The sequence below is a fragment of the Dromiciops gliroides genome, chromosome 3 (genome assembly GCF_019393635.1).
Source record: "Dromiciops gliroides isolate mDroGli1 chromosome 3, mDroGli1.pri, whole genome shotgun sequence".
In the NCBI taxonomy this organism is placed as follows: Eukaryota; Metazoa; Chordata; class Mammalia; order Microbiotheria; family Microbiotheriidae; genus Dromiciops; species Dromiciops gliroides.
The window spans coordinates 218,833,072-218,853,604 of record NC_057863.1 but is presented as its reverse complement, the minus strand read 5'-3'; the positions used below and the strand labels follow the sequence as shown (position 1 = coordinate 218,853,604).

At 38.4% G+C, this 20,533-nt stretch overlaps 1 protein-coding gene across 1 annotated transcript in view; it reads right to left on the bottom strand.

Annotated features, from left to right (window-relative positions):
* ACE2 (angiotensin converting enzyme 2) overlaps positions 1 to 20,295 on the bottom strand; it is a 74,004-nt gene extending 53,709 nt beyond the window's left edge. The window contains exons 1-2 of the mRNA XM_043994672.1: positions 20,178 to 20,295; positions 12,039 to 12,333 (exon numbers count right to left, since the gene is read on the bottom strand). Of these exons, the coding sequence (XP_043850607.1) occupies positions 12,039 to 12,224 (186 nt within the window). The 5' untranslated portion in view covers positions 12,225 to 12,333; positions 20,178 to 20,295. The remainder of the gene's footprint in view (positions 1 to 12,038; positions 12,334 to 20,177) is intronic.
* Positions 20,296 to 20,533: the final 238 nt, after the last annotated feature.

The window sequence follows — 20,533 nt, the reverse complement described above, 5'->3', positions numbered from 1 at the left end:
TAGCTGTGTGACATTGGGAAAGTCACTTAACCCTCATTGCCAAAAGAAAGAAAGAAAGAAAGAAAGAAAGAAAGAAAGAAAGAAAGAAAGAAAGGAAGGAAGGAAGGAAGGAAGGAAGGAAGGAAGGAAGGAAGGAAGGAAGGAAGGAAGGAAGGAAGGAAGGAAGGAAGGAAGGAAGGAAGAAAGAAAGGAAGAAAGAAAGAAAGAAAGAAAGAAAGAAAGAAAGAAAGAAAGAAAGAAAGAAAGAAAGAAAGAAAGAGCAGCAGTAGCCAAAATCAAAAGAAATCTTGGCATCTCTGAGTGTTGGTGATTCCGGTGACCTTTATTTATCAAGCATTTGCCCTGTTCTAGAATGAAACTCAGAAGCCTAGTAGGGACTTTCCAACCAAATTCCTAGGCAGCTAGATGGTGCAGTGAATAGAGTGCCAGGGCTGGAGTCAACTGGACTCGTCTTCCTGAGTTCAAATCTGGCTTCTGACACTTACTAGCTATGTGACACTGTTTGCCTCAGTTTCCCCATCTGTAAAATGAGCTGGAGAAGGAAATGACAAACCACTCAAGTATCTTTGCCAAGAAAACCTGAAATGGGTCATGAAGAGATGGACTTGACAGAACAACAAACCAAACTCTTCCATTTTAAAAGTACTGTTTCCTTTCAGAGGCCCTTCTAAGCCACACAGGATGTGGGATAAGCATCACATAGCTAGTGACAGAGATTGGACTCAAACCCAGTTGATCTTTCTAGAGCAGTGAGTACTATACTTTTTTTTTTTTTTTTTTTTTGCGGGGCAATGAGGGTTGAGTGACTTGCTCAGGGTCACACAGCTAGTAAGTGTCAAGTATCTGAGATCAAATTTGAACTCGGGTCCTCCTGAATCCAGGGCTGGTGCTTTATCTACTATGCCACCTAGCTGCCCCGAGTACTATACTCTTATATGACCACATTCTCTTCAACCCACTAGAATGTAAACTCACTGAGGGTAGCTCTTAAAGTCATAGAATCTAGCCAGAGAGGTAGAAGAGACCCTGGAGACTTTCTTATTCAAGCCTCTCAATTTACAAATGAGGAAACTGAGGCCCGGGAGCCCTAAGTAACTTCTCAGTGTCACACTATTAGCTTTTTTAATCTTTTCATCTGAAACACCCCCCCAAAGCCTAGCACAATGTCACAAAAAGGCAATTAAAAGCGTTGTTTTCTAAATTCAGTTAAACTGACCATACTGAAAATAAATAAGAAGGTTTGGGAGGAAGGGAAAGAATCTTCCTGACTCTTGCCTAAGAAAGTGACTGGTAGATATAATATCCTCTCTCCTCAATAAAGCATATTTATTTTGACTCAAATTGTGGCAGCTTAAGGCTGAAAGCTGGTTTGAAAACAGCCCAGAAATAAATTGCATTTTTGCTATAATTAATCATTGCAACATAAGCCTATCCATGGCAATTTTTTTGCCCATTTGTCCTACTTTGGGAAGGTGATTTTTTAAAATAGCATTGTGAGATTTGTTTGTTCTGAGGAACTGTCCCAGAGCCACTTATTTTATCATTGTTTCTTTAAGATTCTAGAACGGGAACAATTTGTTTTCTCCTCTCCTTCTCAACATCTCTTGAGCCAATTTTTACTTTGACTGTGTGATAGCAAAACCTCTCCTATCACAATTGTCCTAAGAAATGAGGTGAGGATGGTCAAGAGGTGGGAATTGTCAAGAGTTGAATGGGAATTTAGAGATTATGTATTCTAGCACTTTCATTTTATAGATCTTAGGTTTAAAGCTAGAAGGTACAAAAAAAAAAAAAGCCAACTTTCCGACTCTCTCATTTTACAGACTGAAGGTAGGGAGGATAAGTGACTTGCCCAAAGCTATCCAGGTATAAAGCAAAGGGCAGCTAGGTGGTGCAATGGATAGAGCCTGGCCTAAAGTCAAGAAGACTCATCTTCCCACATTCAAATCTGGTCTCAGACACTCACTAGCTGTGTGACCCTGGGCAAGTCACTTAACACTGTTTGCCTTAATTTCCTCATCTATAAAATGAGCTAGAGGAGGAAATAGCAAACCACTCAAATATCTTTGCCAAGAAAACCCTAAATGGGCTCACCAAGAATCAGACAGAACTGAAATGACTAAACAACAACAATAGCAAAGTTAGTACACAGAGTAACTCAGGTTCTCTGACTACACACATCCCTCATACTTTTGCTTTTGCTTGCTTATATTGTCTGTCAAAGGTGTGTGGTCCAAAGACCAAAGGGGTGAAGGGACTCCCCCAAAGTTATACAGTTACTCACATGGCAGGAGCAGCCTTCCCAGCTCTCACAATAATAATGGCAGAGTGGAAGAAAAGAGGCTAGAGGGTACTAAGAATCTCAGAGTTCTTAGACAATCTATAAACATTAACTCAAGTATAGGTACTCTAGTGTGAGATCTTTGCCCAAGTGACCTGACATGCTATTAGAGCAATGGAAATATATTGGTTGTTATCATGTTGAGGTAAATAAAGCCAGAAGGCAAATGGAAGTCACAGTTAAATGGAAGGAAAGCAATCAGATTCCTCTTAGAGAATCAAAGAAAGGATATGGCAAGTTGGTCTCATCTTCTACCCCAAGGAAATAAGAAATTTCATTTCAGGCAATGCTGAGTCATCTCAGCTTGCAGCATTCATGATGTGCATAAACCAGCCTTAAAAATAATTGTCAGCTCATGTCCCATCCTCTGTTGCAGGAGATGGAAAAGGTAGAGAAAGGCCACAAAGAACCTTAGAAGATGCTCCCACCCAGCACACGCTTCCTATTTCTGGAGCTTCCTGGTTAAGAAGAGGCACAGAAGGAGAGGAAAATTGTGTTGGAAAATCTGGCTCAGGTATGAGAAATTAAAGAGGCCAAAGGCTCAGAAGACATATGCCGATCTCTTATGAATAATTCCTTCCAGGAGGCGATATCTTAGCAGGAAGGAAATGATTGGTTGTGGGAGTTATATCAGAACCAGCTGTCTGTATGTACAGTCAGATCGATTAATTAGAGTGAAGGTTAAAACTGACATTGGATTAGAAGGAAAGACAGGGGTGAGAAGTTACTATAAAAAATTTCAACAGCTTCTATTTGTTCTATGCAACTAAGACAGAAATGCTTTAAAAAAAACAGTAAATAGGAAAGGATAAATATATTGACCATGATGATAGCCATTTCCTAAAAGAAATGAACTGATATAATGTGGGCTAAGTGGCTCAGCAGACAGAGTTCTGGCCCTGGGGGCAGGAAAACTCATCTTCCTGAGTTCAAATCCATGCTTAGACACTCACTAGCTGTGTGACCCTTGGCAAGTCGCTTAACACTGTTTGCCTCAGTTTTCTCATTTGTAAAATGAGCTGGAGAAGGAAATGGCAAAACTAGTCCAGTATCTTTGTCAAGAAGAGCCCAAATGGGGTCATGAAGACTCAGATACAACTGAAAACTACTGAACAACAATAATGTGGGACCCACAATAAAGAATCATTTAGAGTTCTGAAACTTTCACCAACAAACACCAAGTCAAAAGCAAAACCAAGGTTAGAATACAACCCATTTCTGAAGCATTTCAGAAGATGGGGGGAAATTATTATGCCTCAAAAACAGTGAAAATAGGGGCAGCTAGGTGGTGCAGAGGATAGAGCACCAGCCCTGGATTCAGGAGGACCTGAGTTCAAATCCGACCTCAGACACTTAACACTTACTAGCTGTGTGACCCTGGGCAAGTCACTTAACCCCAATTGCCTCACACACACAAAAAATAAAATAAAAAAAAAACAGTGAAAATAAAAACAAGACTATGGAAAGGTTGGTGTTAGACCTGTTTAAGTCAAGTGAGCATTCAAAGATGCTTATAGGATCATAGATTTAGAGCTAAAAGGGAGACTTTAGAAACCATTGAGTCAGGGAGCAGCTAGGTGGCACAGTGGATAAAAGACCTGCCCTGGATTCAGGAGGACCTGAGTTCAAATCCGGCCTCAGACACTTGGCACTTACTAGCTGTATGATCCTGGGCAAGTCACTTTAACTAAAAAAAAAAAAAAAGAAAGAAAGAAAGAAACCATTGAGTCCAATGCTTTCATTCTACAGTGACACAAAGGCCCAGAGAGCATGTGTCTTGTCTTAGCTGCCTTAAGCAGCTAGGTGACATAGTAGATAGAATGCTGGATGTGAACTGAGGAAGAACTGAGTTCAAATCCCACCTCAGAAACACTATGTGACCCTGGGCAAGTCATTTGACCTCTGTCTAAGTTTCCTCAGCAGTAAGTGGGAATATTAATAACATCTACCTCTCAGGGTTGTTGTAAGGATTAAATGTTATCATATTTGGAAAGTGCTTAGTTCAATGCCTTGCACATAGTAGGCATTTGATAAATGCTTGCTTCCTTTCTTCCTTGCCCAAAGTCACAAAGCTAATAAGTGTCTTAGAGAATTCAAATTCAGGTTTTCTTGAAATGAAGTCTAGACCTCTATCTTCTACAATGCCTAGCTGCTTCAGTGATGATGAAACTGGCAGATTGATAACAAATAGACAGAAAACAGGGGGGGGGGGGGGAATCTGTTATTTCTAGAACAAATGATTTTCAGCATCAGTGACTCTAGAATGATGAAATTTGCATTCCATCACCTCAGCTGTTCATGTTATAAGGAAGTTAAAATAGTACTAAACAGCAACTTGCAAAGATGAAGTTGGGAAGACAGGTTCTATCAGACCAGTATAAACCAAGAAAGTCTTTACACAATCTTGAAAGTATTGGGAGATATTTTTATAAAATAATTTAAGGAAGGTAAAATTCCCCCCAAAATGGAAAAAAGAAATTAAGATAATTTATTCATTGCTCTTGGAATTTTGAACTTGTAAAATCTTTTTGGAAAGGTTTATGACTATGCATTACAAGTTATAAAAATAATCACTCCACTTAGTCCAATGATTCTACTGTTGGAAATATATCCTGAAAGTGGAATTAAAAAGTTATTTTGGTTTTTATTTTTAATATTTTTTATTTTATTATTTTAAAAGCCATATTTTCAGATGTTCATACATCATATAGATATCAATATATATGGATACATATATTTTATATATGTGCATATGCACACATACATATGCAATTGCAGAAACTTAGAAGCAACTTGAATATTTAATGGTAGAATATTAAATTCTATGTCTGATTATAGGATAGTCATATAATAGAATACAAATAAGGCTGAAAAGTATGAATAATACAAATGAACCTGGAAGGAACTTTTAAAAATAATGTAAAGCAAAAACAAACAAATAGAAACGGAGAACTAGAAGAATGAAAACCATGATCATATAAAAAGTGAAGGATAGCTGTGTAACACTGGGCAAGTCACTTAACCCCAATTGCCTTGCCCCCCCCCCCAAAAAATTTTTTTAAAAAATTAAAAGTGAAGGAGAACAAATGCACAAAAAATGGGCAGGACAAACTCCTTACAAGGACATGGAAGTATGACCAAAAAGGGGTTTTGATACTTTATGTCTGAAAATTATTTAATTTTAAATGTTACTTAGCAATTGAGTCAAATAAATTAAAGTTAAGTATTAATTCCATAAAATATTTAATTTGAAAAAATTATAGATATCATTCTCTAAAAAAATTAAAAAGAAATCCATAGAATATCAACAACTACCAACACTGCTTTCTCATGCTTATAAAATCTATATAACATGATCTATACACAGATCTGGGGTATCCTTGATAAAAATATGAGAAGGAAATAAGGCTTTTGTACATAACTCTTTACAGCAAACTATATTTTTTCAGTCATGAAACTAACTGAAAAGGAGTATTTAAAATAATAAGAGTCAGGGGCAGGCAGGAGATGGTGCAGTGGACAAAACACTGGCCCTGGATTCAGGAGGACCTGAGTTCAAATGCAATCTCAGACACTTGACATTTACTAGCTAAGTGACCCTGGGTATATCACTTAACCCTCATTGCCCCTGCAAAAAATTAAATTAAATTAAATTAAAAACAAACAAACAAAAAATCCAAATGCTATGCTGAAATCTGTGTATTATATCTCTGTCTATAATCTACTTGTCTAGTAGCCCTATATAAAAAAATGAAAGTGTAAAATAAGAGTCAGCTAGGTGGCTTAGTGTATGGAATGTTAGGCCTGGAGTCAGGAGGACCTGAGTTCAAATCCAGTCTCAGATACTAGCTGTGTGACCCTGGGCAAGTCATTTAACCTCTGTTTGCCTTAATCCACTGGAGAAGGAAATGGCAAACCACTTCACTGTCTATGCCAAGAAAATTCTATAGAAAGTATAATCCTTGGGGAAGAGTTGTACACCACTGTACAACAATTAATATAGGAGCTTGTTTTGTTTTTTTAATAACCCATTGATTACCGAAAAAGCATTTGATTTGGTAGAGCAAAACACAAACTTAAAATCTTTCTTTCAGCAAGGAGCCTCTCATATATATGTTTAGGTCATAGAAGATCTCTTGAAAAATACAATCACAGAGATAACTTGGTTTAATGACTGCATATTATTATCAAGAGAAGGACATATTCTTGACCAAGTAATAGCATCCAAGTTGTGCTCTGAAAGGTCCAAATGGAAAAAAGGATTCCCTGGGGAAGTTAAGTTCTTCCAGATGCTCTTGTTTGTGGACGATACTGTCCTGATTGAATCAAGTCCTTACGTATTATAAGATGTCCTCTATGAGATCCCTAATTACTCAAAAGGGATTGGCCTAGCCATCCATAGAGGAAAAACTCAATGGCTGGAAAGAGCCTACTATTCAAACAGTGACATGTTATTGCATGGCCAGTCCACTGAGATAGTAGAACAGTATAAATAACTGTAACAGGCACTATAGGTAGACAATTAGTTATGTCCAGAATTAAATGAAATGAAAAGAGCAAGCTGGACTTCATCTGGGAAATGTGAAGTCCTTTTTACAATCCCAAGCTGCTCCATGGTGCATCATTTTTTTTTTAATTCACAAATATTCTCCCAGGGATTGCTATGTGACTACGGACCAGAGTTAAAATTCAGGCAATAGGGCAATAGAGAGATATACATGCTGGGTACAAGCATCTTACTTCCAGTTAAGACCCAAATGCAACAAGTGGCATAAGGGATATCAGTGAGAAAATATAGGAGCAAGAAAAGTAGGTGAGAGAAGATTAACAGATGGTGAATCTCAGTGTTTTTCTGGTTAAAAGAGAAAAAAAGAGACCTACAGAAAGACCTTCAGCCTGTGAGGTGGATCCTGTGTATATTCCTTGAGGGAAAAGACTAACTCACTTTTGTCTTTGTATATCTCAATGCCTGGCACACAGTAGGCACTAAATAAATAAAAATTAAATTTCATTATTTATTAGTGAATAAAAACTGATAGATTCAATGCCTTTTCCCAATGATTCTTTTTTTGGATTGTAACTAATACTTCGGAGTCTATCATTTTGTAAGGAGAGTATTATGATCTTCCCCTAACATTTCCCAATGTAGTACCATTTATGTTGGTACTCCTAAATGTGCTTCATCACATGTATTTTTTTTATTTAAAAAGATAATTTTGAATATTTAAATTTTTTAATATGAATGAATAAATTCCTAATAGTTGCCCTTTGAGATCATTAAGATGACTTCATATCAGGTAGACATCATTGTACCTTTGATCCTCAAAGAGCATCACCCAAATACAAACTGTTGCTTAGTCACTAGGGGCTTTTTACTCTGTTAAAAAACAATGGATGGGGGCAGCTAGGTGGCGCAGTGGATAAAGCACCGGCCCTGGATTCAGGAGTACCTGAGTTGAAATCCGGCCTCAGACACTTAACACTTACTAGCTGTGTGACCCTGGGCAAGTCACTTAACCCCCATTGCCTCACTAAAAAAAAAAAAACAACAATGGAGGGGCAGCTAGGTGGTGCAATGGATAAAGCACCAGCCCTGAATTCAGGAGTACCTGAGTTCAAATCCCACCTCAGACACTTAACACTTACTAGCTGTGTGACCCTGGGCAAGTCACTTAATCCTCATTGCCCTGTAAAAAAACACAAAACAAACAAACAAAAAAACAATGGAGCCTCTGAGTAATGTTTTCCTCTCAGGCTAAGAAAGGAAACTAGATCATTAAACAATAGCCTTCACCCACTTATTTAGCACTATAGTAAGATGGAAGGAATAGTAGATTTGAAGTCAGAAAATGTGGGTTCAAATGCTGGGTCTTCTTGCAGTCAGTGTCATCTTGGATGAGTTCTTTAACAAGCTCTCTGGTCTCCAGTTCCTTCTCTGCAAAATTGCTTGGTGATCTTAGCCAAAATCTACAGTCTTTTTTCTTTTTTTTCTTTCAGAGAATCATTGAGCTTCACTGGATTTTTAGTCTCTGGGGTAAATACGGGTTATGGTGTACCTGATGCTATGTTAACCTGAATGATACAATGATACTCTTTGTTATGAAGACCTAGACACAAGACAAATTCTGATATACCCAGGGGAAATTCTGAGTGTCTTTCAAAGAGTATGCCAAAGAATATGATTGATAAGAAGTCTCCAAGATCGACGCAAATCTATATAAACTCAGAACTTCAGCTCTCAGCCACAGCCCATGTCATGGGTCACATTTGTGGTATGCATTCTCATCTATGGTGAGATAAGAGGCAGAGTCATCCTCATGAGAATTTGTAAGACCCAGTTCTCTTCCCTTCTTTCACCTTAGACAAACAGGGAATGAGAATTTCTCCTTTCCTCCATTGTAGATTTCCTCCCTCAAATATACTTCATAAGGAACAGGCAATAGGGACAAGCCAATGACCATCTTTGGTTGTATTTATCTTCTCATACACACATGTCTTGTGAATATAAGAAAAGTCCTGTACAGAAGTCTGTGCCCTAAAGCACACAGGACTAATTAATTGTCCAACTTTGAATTTTTCATGACTTGTTCACTCCCTATCATATGTCCACTGGGAAGCACCAACAGGGCTTGTGGCCATAAGCAGTGTCTATGAGGAAGAGCTATTTCTCTTTTCACCCTACTCAGAAAACCACACACTGTGGGGATCTAAGTATGTCATAGTTCTATTCATTCTTCCTTGGTAGATTCCAGCTGACTATTCATTTGTCGGGTAACGTAATGGAAAGAGCATGGGGTTTTATGTAGGCAGGAAACCTGGGTTCTTCTACTAGGGGTGATCTTGGACAAGTCACTTAAATACTCTATGCCTCAGTTTCCCCATTTATGAAATAGGGAGAATATTTGCACTCCCTACTCACCAAATGAAAGCACTTTGTAAAATGTATCTTGGGCAGGTACTTTATGTTCTCTGAACTTTGTATCTTCACTAACACGTAGCACTCAGCGCACTGTATCTGCACACAGTTGCACTTAGGTATCTATTGAATGAATTAATTTATGGTTTGGCATTTTTCCTATAACACTGTCAATATATTTCTTCTGCTTAGCTAGGTACAAACTCTTCTAAGTGTTTTATATGTCACCACTTGTTGCTTCTGCTCTAATAGATAAGTGTAGGTAAAGTGATAACAGTATAATAGTTAATGATCCAAGGATTATTTCAGCAAACATTTCCATATTTCATTTTGTAACAAGTGTTAAGTCTGGACGTCCGGACGTCCAGATGCACAGTGCAAATATTCTCCAGGTCTCTTCCTACCTGTTACAGCTGGTCATAATCTATTACCGCCATAACAAATTAATTGAACCAATGATAAAAGAATGGAAATTAATAAAAAAATCATATTATTTCATAACTAGACAGAAAGAAGTAAAATAACCCATAAATAACCATTTTGGAGAAGATGTTTTGCATTAGAAACTAAGAGTTCGGGAGGCAGCTAGGTGGCACAGTGGATAGAGCATCAGCCCAGGATTCAGGAGTACCTGAGTTCAAATCTGGCCTCAGACACTTGACACTTGCTAGCTGTGGTCTGACCCTGGGCAAGTCACTTAACCCCCATTGCCCCTCAAAAAACCCCCCCAAAAAAAAAACAGATTTGGGTATATACTTAATTATGGGGCAGCTAGGTGGCGCAGTGGATAGAGCACTGGCCCTGGAGGCAGGAGTACCTGAGTTCAAATCCGGCCTCAGACACTTAACACTTACTAGCTGTGTGACCCTGGGCAAGTCACTTAACCCCCATTGCCTCACTAAAAAAAAAAAGAAAAAAGAAACTAAGAGTTCATTCATTCATGGTTTTTTTACTAGCCACTTAAGTGCCTACTGTGTATAAAGATACAAAGTTTCATTAAATCATGATCCCTGGACTCATGGAACTTAAATAAGGACAAAATATTACGTGATAAATGCATCTGAAACGTACAAAATAAATCTTTCTGCATGGAAGATTTGACAAAACATAGGATGGTACTAAAAATCCAAAGTTACTGCTTTGTCCAGAATTAAGAAGCTTTGAATAAGATGAAAAACAACAACAAAAACCCATTTATTGTTTTCAACTGAGGCAACAGGTAGTCCAATGAGCAAGTCTTCCCAGTATAATAGTCAGTCAACTGCTTATTGTGTACCAGGTATTTTTCACTGCATTTATTAGAGTCCTATTCTAACAAGACACATGTTTTTTTGTTTGTTTGTTTGTTTTAAAAAGAACTGTGGAATCTAGATGCAGATTGAACCATACTATTTCTATTGTTTTTGTTGTTGTTTTCTTTTTTGAGGTTTTTCCTTTTTGCTCTGATTCTTCTTTCATAGCATGACTGTTACAGAAATATGTTTAATGTGATTGTTCATATATGACCTATATCAGATTGCTTGCTGTCTTGGGAAGGGGGGGTGAAGGGAGAAAAATTTGAAACTAGAAATCTTATAAAAACAAATGTTGAAAACTATCTCTAAATGTAACTGGAAAAAAAATACTTTTATGGAGAAAAAAAAAAGCATCATATCTAGAAAGTGCCACAAACTCCTATTCTCAAACAGTATTATTACCTTATTTTCTGAACACCCATGATTGCCATCTCTGCTAGATCTGGTAGAGACATCTAGCATAGGAGTCTTCAACTGGTCTGAAAGGTAGCTCTTTGGCATCTGTCAGTCAAACTGAATTAATTGGCAGATCATAGACTGCTTCTTTCTGCCTCTGATATCTGGGGACTAGGAGGGAATTTGGCAAACTATGGGGATTGAAATACATGCTTTTATGCTCTGTAGGGGAAATGAGCCAATTGTGATAGGAGATTAAATATGCCCTCTCTTAATTTACAATGAAATGATTGCTTACTTATATATGCCAGGCAGAATATCATGGCTTTCCCAGGACATCTTAGGATCTATGTAAGATGGTTTAAATATAGTTCTGCTTGGAGGCCTCTGGATAGACTGGGTGACCTTTGGAAGTCCCTTAGAGCTCTGTGACAACTAGGATAAGAATTCCCAAGTCCCCACTTATCCTACACATGGTCAGGGCTTAATTACTAGCTAACCCTTTTACTAAGAATAATTTAGGTTTCTCTAAAATTTCCCCTTCACACAAAGTTGCATCCATACTTCTGTTGGCATTAAAGTTCAGGTCATTATGGATTTAATAATGGATCACATTTATATAGAAAAGCAATGAAATTGTAAGTGAGCTGAGAATTACAGATGCCAATTTTGCATGAGGTAGGAACTAGTTTACTGGAAACTGGCCAGAGATTGCTCACAGGTTTATTGATTTAGAGTTGAAGGGGCCTTACAGATTAATGAGTCTAAACCCCTCATTTTACAGATGAAAAAAGAAACCTAAGAGAAGAGAAATGATTTGCCCAACATCACACAAGCAGGAAGTGGCAGAGCTAGGATCTCTGACTCTAGATCTATAATTCTTTCTACCATACCTCATTAGGGGAGTTACATTTAATCATTTTAGGAATCTTGAATAAGAGAGAGGTGAAAGTAAGAGTCCCTCCCCCACTCCATTCAAAATCCAGTTTGACTGTTAATCTCGTTTTCCTTTTCATTTTGGTACTTGTGATCCAGCTCAATCTCATCCCTAAAAAGCAACAAATACTCATACATAGTCATGAGAACTCACCATCTTTTGGACATTCTCTTCAGTAATATTAGTGTTATAATTCCAAGAAGCAAGTGAATTTTGATGATATCTTTCTTCTGCTTCATTGTTAAACTTTTCCAGAAAGTCTTTAGCGCGTTCTTCAGTGGAATTTTGAGCAGCGGTCACAGCCACAAGGCTGAAAAGGAGCCAGAGAGGGTCTAACATCTTTTCCTGTGAGCCAAGATCCCATCCACTGAGCAAATTTCCCTCAAGCAAACCTCTTCATGGGTTTTTCTCTCCCATCAGCCTTTGAACTTGGGTTGGGCGCTGAGAACTTTAAAAAAAAAAAAAAAGGCAGTAAATAATCTGTTGAACTATTATAGCTTCCATCCAGGAAAAGACACACATGTAAACAGCTTTAAGAATGATTACAAAAAAAAAAGAAAGAAATCAGGTAAACAAATGTTAATTATTAACTTGAAAGAACCATAACACTAGTAGCATTTTATGATCTTATCGAAAGCTTTTACTTTTAGTTAATATTTCCCTAGAAAGCTGTCAAAGATACACTCAGGGTCCTATAGTGTGACAGGGTGTTCAAAGAAAGGCAGAATTATGACCTAAAAGGTAGCAGAAGCATTGTAATATTCACTTGCAAACATATAAAGAGCCAATGAAATGACCATTGAATTTATCCACCAGCTTTTAAAATAGATAGGTCCTGGTTGTTCTCACTACCCTGAGAGAGATGACTTCTTAGCCAGTATGGTTTTTGTTTTTGTTTTTGTGGGGAAATGGGATTAAGTGACTTGTCCAGGGTCACACAGCTAATAAGTGTTAAGTGTCTGAGGCTGGATTTGAACTCAGGTCCTCCTGACTCCAGGGTCGGTACTCTATCCACTGCACCACCTAGCTGCCCCAGCCAGTATGGTTTTAATTGTTTAAAAGAAGGAAGATTTTGTAGGGAGAAAATAATAAGATGAATGGTGGATATGGCACTTTATTTTTTGTTTTACAAATATGAAAAGACTTTATTTAATGAGGAAAAAGAAATAATTGTAAGCACTTTATACTATAGGCCATTTCTTCATCATTATCTTATTATAGAGCAAGCAGTTTTTCCTGGTCCACTATCTTTGAATGTCTTTCCATCCAAAGTTAACTTGTATCTGTTCTGTATGCATCATGTACATTGTTGTTGTTCAGTTGTTTCAGTTGTGTCTGACTCTTTGTGACTGGGGTTTTCTCGACACAGATCCTGTAGTGGTTTGCTATGTCCTTCTCCATTCATTTTACAGATGAGAAAACTGAGGCAAACAGGGTAAAGTGCCTTGCCCAGGGTCACACAGCTAGTATGTGTCTGAGAACAAATTTGTACTCAAGTCTTCCTGACTCCAGGGATGGCCCTCTATCCAATGCGCCACCTAGCTGCCCACATGGTATACATACTTGTCTATATACATATATATTGTTTCCCCCATTAGACTGTAATCTCCTTGAGGGTAGGGAACTTGTCTTTTGCCTTTGTACCTTCTTTTGCCTTTATACCAACATATTCATCTCATAAGTGCATTCATTTATTGATTGAATAAATATTCTTTAAGTATTTACTATAGGTGAAAGTGTATTGATTGCTAATATACTTTTTTGGTCTGGATTTATGATTTCATCACTGTAACGAACTCTTTTAAAAATATAACTGCAAATCTGGCCTCAGACACTTGACACTTACTAGCTGTGTGACCCTGGGCAAGTCACTTAACCCCCATTGCCCCGCAAAAAAAACCCCCAAAACAAAAAAAAACCCAAAAAAACCATTTTGGGACAGACAGCTAGGTGGCCTAGTGGATAGAGCACTGGCCCTGGAGTCAGGAGTATCTGAGTTCAAATCCGGTCTCAGACAATTAACACTTACTAGCTGTGTGACCCTGGGCAAGTCACTTAACCCCAATTGCCTCAAAAAAAAAACCAACCCATAACTCTGTAAAAAAACAACAAAAAAGTAACTCTGGGGGCAGCTAGGTGGCACAGTGGATAAAGCACCAGCCCTGGATTCAGGAGAACTGGAGTTCAAATCCAGCATCAGACACTTGACACTTACTAGCTGTGTGACCCTGGGCAAGTAACTTAACCCTTATTGCCCCACCCAAAAAAAAAGAAAAAAAAAGGAACTCTGTCTTACTTGCATATGTACTCCCGGTGCTTAGCACAGTGCCTGGCACTAATAAATGCTTAGTTAATGCTCACCAACTTAATGTACAAATTTGGAGATTTGTCTTGCACACTGAGGAATGAAGTGACTTTCCCACAGTCACACAGGTGGTATCAGCCTAAAAATGTACTTGAATCCATGCTGAAGCATTTCCTTCCTTAAATAAATGCTCTCTGCATTTGTCTTTACTAATTTTGAGTACTTTACAAAGTTTAGATAAAATGGGGTTCTCTGTCCTCAGGAAGCTAAGTCTACCTATTTAATTGTTACAGGGAATGGCTATGGAGAGGGGTGAAAAAAAAAAGGAAAAAAGTATAAATAAAATACATTAAAAGTTCAGAAGAGGGAAACAAAAGGGCAATTTTTTTTTACTACCTTATTGAATTTATTATATTTCTTTAAAAATAAAATGTACATGGCAGAAGCTAAACCATTTGATGCACAATCCTAGGTGGCAGAATGGATAGAGTACTGGGTCTGGATTCAGGAAGACCTTTGTTAAAATCTGGCCTCAGACACTTACAAGCTGTGTGATCCTGGGCAAAGTCACTTCATCCTGTGTGTCTCTGTTTCCTCTTCTGTAAAATGAGCTGGAGAGGAAAATGGCGAACCACTCCAGTATCTCTGCCAAGAAAAACCCCTAATGGGGTCATGAAGAGTGAGACATGATTGATGTTGATAACTGTTAAATTCATAACAAAAAAATTAAGATTTAAGAACTTCAGGGCAGGAGCATTAAAGCATGATATTAAAGACCTATTTGACATCTGAGAGGGAAGATCATAATTGACTGCGAAGAATTTCACTTTCTTTGTTTATGAACAAATTGATTTCCTATCACTGGGGTCAATTGGTACTTGGCCATTTTTCAATTCTAACCCTACTATACACAATATTAGTTATCACTCCTTCTGGAGCCAACTGGAAACTTACTAAGTTTGCTCTCTGGTGCATCATTCTAGGCTTTGTCAAAGGCTGGCCCCTCAGATATCTTCTTCCTCTTCTCATCTATTAAAAACCCACCTAGAATGAGAATCAACTAAAAATGCTGTCATAAACCAAAGAACTTGAAGAGTTCTCGTGTTTGTTCTCAGGGTTCTAATTTCTCAATGGCAGAGGATCCATTTCATAAATGAAAAACCCACAGCAGAGAAGTCTGAGAATACTAGAGAGCAGAAAATGACCTTAAAGGTGGCTTAATCCAACAGCATCGGTTGGTCTAATCCAGCTCATCTGACAGATGAGGAAATTGTATCTTCTCAAGTCAAAATGGCTACTGGAGTGATCACACATTAGTTAGGATTATGAAATCATTTATACATGTATAGGCATACTCTACAATCCAGCCAAACTGGAACATTCCACGTCTCTTGTGGCCAAGTACAGGATGTCCATCAGGCCTGAAATACTCTCAGCCATTGTGGACTCCTTCAAAAGGTCTTTCTTTCTTTTTTTTTTTTTTTTTTTTTTTTGCGGGGCAATGGGGGATAAGTGACTTGCCCAGGGTCACACAGCCAGCAAGTATTAAGTGCCTGAGGCCGGATTTGAACTCAGGTACTCCTGAATCCAGGGCCGGTGCTCTATCCACTGCGCCACCCAGCTGCCCCGCAAAAGGTCTTTCTTGATTCCCCCAGGTTTTATTGCCCCTCCAATTCACTGTGAAATTTTTTTTTGTATATCCTGTATATATCTCAGTAGAATATAAGCTTTTTGAGGGTAGAATGCCTCACTTTTGTGTACCCCTATACACAATACAGTACCTGATATAGTAGGTACTTAATAATGCTTGCTGATTGACTGATTTACTATCTGTTCATAATCTTAGAACTATCACAGACTGGACCGTTCTGTCCCCAGGCAAGAGATCCTTACAGTGGCTGAGTGTTAACATGGAAACTTCCTCTCCTTCCCCTTAATTCATAGGTGGCACAAGCCACTGGTGGATCCAGCACTGGGGATAGAATCAGGAAGACATCTTTCCGAGTTCAAATCCGGCCTCAGAAGTCACTTAACCCAATTTGCCTCAGTTTCCTCATCTGTCAAATGAGCTGGAGAAGGAAATGCAAATCACTCTGGTATCTTTGCCCAGAAAACTCCAAATGGGCTCATGAAGAGTCTAACCCGACTCAACAACACTATTTGTTTTTGAATAAAAATAACTAAATAGCTTAGTAACAGTAGAAAAAGGGATAAGGAGATAAAGTGAGTCCTACCTTCCATGAAGATGCCATGGTTAGCTCAGTTATCATGACTGGATACAAAATCAAAATGCACTGCCCTCTTTCCAAAAGGAAATCAACAAAAGAGACCAAATAACAAGTGAAAATGGAAACAAAACAAAATCACACCTGGTTGGTAATAATCCTCCTATTTTTGCGGAAGCCAAGATGAGACTCTACACCAAGGAAGAAAGAAAGAAGGGAGAAAAAGTGACTGCAGCAATGGGAGAGTCCTCAAAACTACTACTGGGTAGCAACTATTACTTGAAGAAAAGCAAAAATAAAACTGGACCTAGGTAACTTCCTGAAGTTCTAGGTAATGTGAGAGGAACAAAAGAATGGGGTACATTTCCAATTTGGTTCACTGAAGCATAAAATAAGATTAATATATCACATTTCAAGGAAGAGTTGAAGCAAGGTGTGAAATCTTGGGGCCAGATGGATAAAGGATACTGAGTTTATAGAAAAATGAGAAAACACGAGTTCTTGTAGGAGACAAAAGGGGGAATTAAGGCAGCAGAAGTTTTTACAGTAAATTTCCAGGGAAAAAGTAATAATTCATAAGAATGCCTCAAAGAAAAACTTCTAGTACTAAGGAAATTGTCCTTATTGCTCATTATCTACCCAGATTAATGTTGATCCGATATTTATTTGCCTTCAATGCTTCTAAAAAGGCCCTGCTAGACAGAATATATGGATGTGGATGGTATTCACAAGAGCAAAAACTCTTCTGGTACAGTCAAGAGACATGTTTTGATCAATTGCTTTGGAAAGGAATGTCAGTCATGAGAAATGAAAGGAGTCATTGACCCAGAAATGGAAATCAAGTAGAATCATCTAAGAAGGAAAATGGGAACTAAAGAAATAGGAAAATGAAGATATCCTATAAAAAGGATCTCAGTTCCAGACTACCCTTGGATGATCAGGTCCCTGTGGATTAGAAAATATAATACCATGATATTCAGATTAACAAAAAATCCTGCATATAATCTAGTAATTGTTATCTCTAACGTGAAGAATCTCATTTCTGCTGAAGGACAGTCAAACACTGATTAATTGTAGCGACAAGTTAAAAAATATACTTCTCTCCTCAGGACAGAGGTAGAGACTAAGCACTCAGAATGTTAGAATCGTGGTGTTAGTTGATTTTTCTCAATTGTTCCCATGTTGCAAGAGAGGGTTCAAAAGCCGAGAATTGGAGAATATTAGGAAATTACTGTGATGTAAAAACAAAAGGCATCAATAAAACTGAGGAAGGAGGGAGAGAGACAGAGAGAAAAACAGAGACAGAGAAAGAGAAAGAGAAAGAGAAGACCAAAGTTGTTGCTGTCACCCTTCATTCTTGAAAATGACCAATGACATCACAAGGCTGATTTCTTGACTTTCCAAAGAATTGGATTTAAGTGAGGTAGAGCTGCACAGTCACTGGCCTCACTCTCTTCCAGGGTTAACTGAGTCCAGCAGTAAGGCAAAAGTCAAGATTACTGAAGATGGCCAGAGATGAAGCAGATGACCTTGATCTTGACTTTTTAAAATTAAGTTCTTTCCTAGGCAATGCACATTCAATGACTAAGAGACAGGTAAGAATTGAGACAAAGGATGGCCTAATAACCATCACAAAAAAAAATTTCACAGGGAGGGGAAGATCCTCAAATTTTCTGGCCAGAACAGAAAATAATTGCTATTTCCACTCATTCTTTTTTTTTGGGGGGGGGGGGCAGGGCAATGAGGGTTAAGTGACTTGCCTAGAGTCACACAGCTAGTAAGTGTCAAGTGTCTGAGGTCACATCTGAACTCAGGTCCTCCTGAATCCAGGGCTGGTGCTTTATCCACTGCACCAACTAGTTGCTCCAATAGATGCATAGATTGATAGATAGATGAATGCAAATTGCTTTTAAGAGGCACAAGATAGCCAGAAGATAAATAGATTAGAATAGCACTGGAGGGGCAGCTAGGTGGCACAGTGGATAGAGCACCAGCCCTGGAGTCAGGAGTACCTGAGTTCAAATCCAGCCTCAGACACTTAACACTTACTAGCTGTGTGACCCTGGGCAAGTCACTTAACCCCAATTGCCTCACAAAAAAAAAAATTAGCACTGGAGTAGGACTTAGAAGGATTGTCTTTTGCAATGCCTAAAACAGTCATCTTGAGCCTGTTAATGTCTTTGGAGCCTCAGTATCCACATTTGTAAAAAGGAAACAATAATTCTGAACTACCCACCTCCAATGACCAGGAAAAAAAGCTATTTGTGAGTCTAAGACAAGTACTTTTGTATGAGAAGCCTTTGTAACCATAATGCATTCTAATGCATGTGGGTTACTTCAATAGTTATCCATAAACATTTCTATATCTTTTGTACAAAGAGATATACAGAAAACTGCCATTCATCTATCAGTCAGGGAATGAACTGTTCTCGATAACTGAATATTCCTAGTAACCAATGCTCATCTCATTATATGATGAAATTTTATTTTTTAAAAAATTTAGATAAGATGGATCCTGTAAAGGACCATGCCATACAAGATATGTAGATATATTGTATGAGTATGGAAATATTGGCTTCTTCCTGAGTTCAAATCTGTCCCCAGATACTGGACAAGTCACTTAATCCTGTCTGCCTCAGTTTCCACATGTGTGAAATGAGCTGGAGAAGTAAATGGTAAACCACTCCGGTATCTTTCCCTAGAAAACTATAAAAGGGGTCATGAACAGTTGGACAACAACAAAATAGAAATATTTACAAAATTAATTTACAAATCAGTCAATTAATTAATTGATTGATTGATTTACAATTAATTAATTTATAAAATGAAGGCCCTGGGAACTCTACATGTTCAAATAATCTTTCTTCCCAATCTGCCCCTCTTCTATTACTTTCTTTCTTTCTTTCTTTTTTGGTAAGGCAATTGGGGTTAAGTGACTTGCCCAGGGTCACACAGCTAGTGTCAAGTGTCTGAGGCTGGATTTGAATTCAGGTCCTTCTGAATCCAGGGCCAGTGATCTATCCACTGTGCCACCTAGATGCCCCAATTCTCTATTACTTTCAAGGATAATCCCATCATTCCAGCTCTCCTACTGTATAACTTCAGTGTCATCTTCAACTTCTTACTCTCACTGGTCCCACAGATCCCAATCAGTTGCTTCATCCTGTTTCTCTCTCCACAATATCTCTTGCATGCTTCCTTTCCTCACATAGGCATCTCTCTAGTTCTCCTGAACTAGTTTTCCTACTCAACACCTCTTACATGAAGAAATAGCATTGCCTCCTCATCTGGTTTCCTAGCTTAAGCCTCTCCCCACTCCTGCTTAGAAGTCAGTGATTGTCCTAAATGAGAGTTCCAACTATGTCACCTCCCTACTCAATAAACTCTTCAGTCATGTCCAACTCTTCTTAACCCATTAGGGGTTTTCTTGACAGAGATACTGGAGTAATTTGCCATTTCCTTCTCTAACTAATTTTACAGACGAGGAAACTGAGGCAAACAGGGTTCAGTGACTTGCCCAGGATCACACGAGTAAGTGTTTGAGGGTGGATTTGAACTCAGAAAGTGAGTCTTCCTGACTCCAGGCCCAGCCAGGCCTTCTAACCACTGTATCACCTAGCTGCCCCAATAAACTCTAGTGGTTCCTTATTGCTTCTAGTTTGGAATACACATACGCATACACATGCACATGCACATGCACATACACATACACATACACATACACACACACACACATACACATACACATACACATATACATACATGTCAGTTAGCATGAGCAGGAGAAAAGCCCCAGAAGATCCAAGCTGTCTCTCAGAGAGACAGCACATAGTCCCAAGGAGAGTTTAGAAGACCTACCCCGTCATAAGAGGGAGAGCACACCGGTCAAGAAAGAGCCAAAAGAGAGACTTTTTGTGGCCAAGGATTTTATCCTCTTTTGATAGAGGTGGGTCATTATACAATGATCAAAGCTAATTGGTTAGCACCATTCAATTTCATTGGTTGACAAGACTAGAGGGTGGTGTAAATTAAAATGAAGTCTACAAATGACCCTCACTCAAGTTGCCTAAGGCCAAATCTATTATCTAGGTGTGGTCCTTCACTCAGCTAAACAAAAG